Here is a 5,433-nt window from a genome sequence, read left to right as displayed (position 1 = left end):
CGGACGGCCCGGCGGGCGGGGGGCCTGCGGTACGTGTCAGCTGCAAGCTGCCCTCCGTGCAGCTGCAGCGGATCATCGCGGGCGTGGACATCGTGCTGCTGTGCTTCATGAACCTCATCATCCTCGTCAACCTCATCCACCTCTTCATCTTCCGCAAGAGCAACTTCATCTTTGACAAGCTGCATAAGGTGGGCATCAAGACACGCCGGCAGTGGCGCCGCTCCCAGTTCTGTGACATTAATATCCTCGCCATGTTCTGCAACGAGAACCGCGACCATATCAAGTCGCTCAACCGGCTGGATTTCATCACCAATGAGAGCGACCTCATGTACGACAATGTGGTGCGGCAGCTGCTGGCCGCGCTGGCCCAGTCCAACCATGACGCTACTCCCACCGTGCGTGACTCGGGCATCCAGACTGTGGACCCCAGCGCCAACCCCGCGGAGCCCGACGGCTCTGCCGAGCCACCTGTGGTTAAGCGGCCACGCAAGAAGATGAAGTGGATCCCCACCAGCAACCCGCTGCCGCAGCCCTTCAAAGAACAGCTGGCCATCATGCGTGTGGAGAACAGCAAGGCCGAGAAGCCCAAGCCTGTGCGCAGGAAGACGGCCACCGACACACTGATTGCCCCATTGCTGGATGCAGGTGCCCGTGCCGCACACCACTACAAGGGCAGTGGGGGTGACGCAGGCACTGCCACCGCCCCCGACAAGAAGCACGCACGCCACTTCTCTCTGGATGTGCACCCCTACATCCTGGGCACCAAGAAAGCCAAGCCCGAGACAGTGCCCGCTGCCCTGCCTGCCTCCCGCAGTCAGGAAGGTGGCTTCCTGTCACAGGCTGAGGAGTGCGGGCTGGGCCTGGCCACAGCACCCACCAAAGGTAGGGAGCCAGTGGGGGGAAAGGGGAGGGCAAGAGAGAAGCGGTCACCTGGGAACAGGATGCATGGGGTGCAGAACTAATGGGTTAGGGGGCCAAGAGGCAGTGTGAGGAAGAGGAAGGCTGAATCCAGCTCCAGCCGCAGCAGCTGCCCTGGCAGGTGAGGAAGAGCACGGTCCTGGCCCGGGCAGTTATGGTCCTCCCACTTTGCAGCTGGCCAGCTGCCTGGCTGAGAGAAGGGAAGACAAGCCTGCCCGGCAGGGACATAGGGAATTTCCCCCCCCCTGGGAGGTTCATGGCCTGCAACGCCTGTGTTCTACTGTTCACAGATACCCCAATCCCTGAGGAGACTCCGTACCCCACAGAGCCGGCCAGGCCCGGGCTTCCTGCTGGGGGCCCATTTCATGTCTGCTCCCCCCCCGCACCCCCCACTGTGGCCCCTCTGTCACCAGCCAGCCTGGGCAAGGCCGATCCCCTGGCCATCCTGAGCCGAAATGCCACCCACCCCTTGCTCCACATCAACACGCTGTATGAGGCCCGGGAGGAGGACGAGGGGGGACCCCGGGTGCCTCCGGACATGGGTGACCTCATCGCCATCCCCCCAGCCCAGCAAATCCTCATCGCCACTTTTGAGGAGCCCAGAACAGTCGTGAGTACAGTGGAGTTCTGAGGGACAGGCCACTAGGGCCCCTGCATGAGTGCGTGGACGCGGCCTCTGCCCACCTGGCACTGCCGCCCCAGCCACCAGCTGCATGCCGGGGCTCAGCGCCCTTCCACCTGGCTCGACAAGGCACCGGTGCGAGGGGTCTGGGGCAGGGTAGAAGCAAGGTGCCACCCACCCTGAGGCAGGTGCTGTGCCAGGTGCTGGGCTGCAAGATGAAGAGTTTATTTTTTTAGCCAGTTTTGTTGTGGGCTGAGTCTGTCAGGACAGCTCAGTGGCCCCAGCCCAGGGCAAGCAAGAAGGATACCGGGGCCAGGGCCCAGGGGTCACTCACGGAGGGGCCCCACCCCTGCAGGGGCCTGATGCCCTCGGGTGGGGGCAGGGGCGGTCCTGGGTCCAAATCAACTTGCACTTTCTCCCTGTAGCCTGACATACACTTTATTTTACTACGATTACTGTAACTGATGAGCATATTTATCACTGGGAGACTTAAGAGGAGTTTAAAGCAAGGGATGTGTGTGAATGGGTGTGACATACAAGTGCAATAGTGAACTACAGTGTGGGGCAGAGGCCCTGTGCCCCTGTACTACCAGCGTTTGTGAGCAGGTGTGGGTGCTAAAGAGCTTGAGTGTGCGATGTGTGGATTGACCTGCGTGTGCAAGGGGCACCACATACGTGTGAGCCAGCAGTTGAGGGCAGGTGGGCACCAGCATTCCAGAGAGGGAAGGAGTCCAACGCAATAACCACACCCCTCCTGGGCCCAGGCTGCTGCTGGCCCTGCCCCTATTACCTCAGCCACAGCGGCACGTGATGCAGTATTAACGAGGTAGCACTGAGCATATCAATAAATGTTATTCTGATAACCACTAGTCCTGCCATGCCCCACTCCCTGCACCGCGCCTCCCCTCTGATCTCCAGAGCGGTCCCTGATTTTCTCAGCTGGCCAGGGCTGCCTGCCAGGGTGCAGGGGTGTCGAGCCTCCACCCTGAAGTGTGAGGAAGGGAGGCTGGTATGTGGCTTCCGGAGGGATTCCGCTGGAGCCTGGCCCCGGGCACAGGGAGATGTTCCTTGGGTCAGACACAAGAGTGTGGGAGGCAGACTAGGTGCCAGGTATGCAGAGCTGGCAGGGCCCAGGAAGGCTTCCCAAGGAGGTGGCTTGGTGGTGCTCATCTTGGGTATGTTCACCGTGGTGGGGATCCATGAATAGGGCCTTCAACCTTAGGTCAAGGGCTCAGTGGGACAAAACTGGCCCTGGAAAGCCTCATGTCCTGCAGGCCAGAGCAGGTGACCCCAAGCACCTGAACCGAGGCTCCTTGGAGGCAGGGGAGCTGGGCCCACACCGCAGGGAGTGCAGTCAGCTGAGGTCAGAGTGGGCCCTCCTGCTACCCGGCCTGGGCCTCGTGGAAGCTCCCCCCAGCAGCCCCTTTTTAGCCCTAGGTGGACAGGGCTCCCCAGTATCCCTGGGATCAGGACAGTCTACCCCCTACCAGAATGGCTAAGGTGCAGCCAGCACCTGCATCCTGGGCAGGAGACGTGTTCCATTTAAAGTGTAGCTTTTACTATCAGCTCTAAAATGCTTGTTACTGCCCAGTATGGTGAGCACAGCACAGCAGAAGATGCCTGCCACGGACAGACATGTGACTGCTCACAGATCCTACTGAGGGGTGCCCCGTGCCACATGGGGCACACAAGGACAGGCGAGGGGGAAGGAGCGATGTGGGCAGGCAGCTCCACTGTGGCTCCCTAGGAAGAGCAGGGCAAACAGGTCAGGGGCTCAACCTTGGCTGGTTTGCAGAACCTCAGCAAGTAGGCAAGGGTAACCCTGGTTGCCTGTCTGGTTCTGGAGTGGCTGGGCAGGTGGACAGTGGCCCAGGGTGTGAGAGCTAATGGGGTGTGGGCTTTGAGCCGGTGGTTTGCGAACAGTGTCATCGCCAGCCCCGATAGGGTGGCTGCCCAGGGTCATCAAGGCCCCAGTGTCCAAGCCTCAGAAACACAGAAAATAAAAGATGTGGTAAACACACCCTGTTGGTGGATTCTGAGCACCCAGTCAGAAAGCTTGCCCCTTGCTGAGACAGGAAGCTTCCCCAAGCCTGGCATCCACACCTCCAGGGGAGGGCCCAGGTACCCTCAGGAACCCAGAAACCTGGCCATCTGCTCTCCAAGCTCATGACAAGCCCCTGCCCCTCGACCTATATCCAGACACCAACTCCACACGCAGAGCAGGAAACCCAAGTGAGGTTGCCCTCACCCTCCCCAACCCCACACATTCACCCTGCCTGTCCCCCTGCCTGGGCTTAGCCTGCACACCCCAGGGGCTCGCTCTGGGAAGGTGTCTCCTTGGTCAAGGAACCTGCTGGTCCAGGCAGTTCACCTAGGTTGGGCTCCTGTGCTCTCCCTGTGGGCCCTGTTTCTTTCTGTGGAGAAACAGGTAGAGCTGGGCAGAGGTGGACACAGCCCTGATTCCTGGGAGCCCCCAAGTCGAAGGGCTGTGCCCACCCCTTCTCTATGTGTCCTAGCTAGATTTGTCAGTCACTTTCCTGTCTGGGAAGTCTGTGCTGTTAAGTGACCCTTTTTTGCACAGAGCTGACCTTTGTAAGGAATCTGGGCTGGAGTCAGCATCCTGGTCCTGAAGAAGCAGACATCACTGCAGGGGCTGGGGACCTGAGCTCTGGCCTCGTGGCCTTGTGAGTTACTCCAGCTTTCCAAAAGCAGGCAGCCAGAGACCTGAAAGGAAGGATGGAGTGGCACACACCTGTAATCCCAGCACTCTGGGAGGCTGAGGCAGGAGGGTTGCAGGCTTGGGCAATTTAGTGATTTAGCAAGTCAAAGTCACTGTCTCAAAATAATGAGCTGGGGATGTAGCTCAGTGGGAAGGCCTAGATTCCATCCCCAGTACTGCCCCCTCCCCCAAAAAAGTGCTGGTCCCTCAGCCAGGTGGGGCTGAGTCCCAAACCCTTTGCCCTCCTGGCTCCCCTTAGTGTATCCTCGCTGCCCCAAGCCCACCTCAAGAATGCCCTCCTTTGCTTGGCTAGTTCCCCATCCCTGCCCTGGGCTCGTACTCTCCAGGCCTTCCTGGCCGTCTCTTGCCCACCCACAGTGACAGAACAGAACCTGCCCCAAACCAGAGAGTGCTTGGGACAGCTGAGAAAAGCCACTGGAGCTGTGCAGCCTGAAGCGGGAGGCTCAGGTCCTGCCAAGCGAAGATCTGTCTGTTTCCCTACCAGCCTGGCTGAGCACCCCTAAGACTCCACCTCTCCCCTCTCCACTCCTGGTCCACACAGCCCCAGCAGGAGACCAAGCCACCTTCCCAGGTGAGTCCTGGTAGCCACTCCACCTACCAACTCCTCTCTGGCAGAGGCAGGCAGGATGAGTGGGTTCCTCTCACAGAAGAGGTGGCTCTGGGAGACCCCTGCAATATCCCAGTCAGAATAGAGCAAGGCCTCTTCCTGCCCCAGGAGCCCAGCGCTGGGATTCCACCCAGTTAGGGAGGTGGCCCGGGTTGACCCTGAGTTGGGGGAAGCTGGTGACCCTGCTCCCGGTGGGAAAGTGGCCAGAACGGCAGAACTGATCAGAGAGAGCAAGGAGTGGCCGAGATCTGAGGCCTGGGGCCAGAGGTAGGTCCTTCACCCCGGGGGACAGGGGCCACAAAGGGGACCGGAAGCTGTGAGGAAAGGAGGTTCGGTGGGCAGCCGGCTGGCACATGCTGCAGGGGTGGGGACTGTCCCCACGGCCGGCCCAGGAGGCCACCCCGATGGGGAGGTGGGACGTGACTCTGCGGAGGCTCGGCGAGGCGGGTCCTGAGCAGCCCGAGTCGGGCCAGGTCGGCGCTCCAGTCCCTACGGGCCGATCTTGCCTCGGGAGTCAGGCGGGGTACGTTCCCGCCCCTTCTACGT

At 60.7% G+C, this 5,433-nt stretch overlaps 1 protein-coding gene across 1 annotated transcript in view; it reads left to right on the top strand.

Annotated features, from left to right (window-relative positions):
• Panx2 (pannexin 2) overlaps nucleotides 1-4,337 on the top strand; it is a gene marked incomplete at its 5' end in the record, with an annotated part of 11,604 nt that extends 7,267 nt beyond the window's left edge. Inside the window, 3 exons of the mRNA XM_010634490.2 lie at nucleotides 1-882; nucleotides 1,209-1,528; nucleotides 4,122-4,337. Coding sequence (XP_010632792.2) covers nucleotides 1-882; nucleotides 1,209-1,528; nucleotides 4,122-4,127 — 1,208 coding nt within the window. The remainder of the gene's footprint in view (nucleotides 883-1,208; nucleotides 1,529-4,121) is intronic.
• Nucleotides 4,338-5,433: the final 1,096 nt, after the last annotated feature.

Source organism: Fukomys damarensis, unplaced genomic scaffold (assembly GCF_012274545.1).
Source record: "Fukomys damarensis isolate Sample0158 unplaced genomic scaffold, DMR_v1.0_HiC HiC_scaffold_19, whole genome shotgun sequence".
NCBI lineage: Eukaryota > Metazoa > Chordata > Mammalia > Rodentia > Bathyergidae > Fukomys > Fukomys damarensis.
Note: the sequence above shows the minus strand (reverse complement) of the source record. Positions and strands in the feature narration are given on the sequence as shown.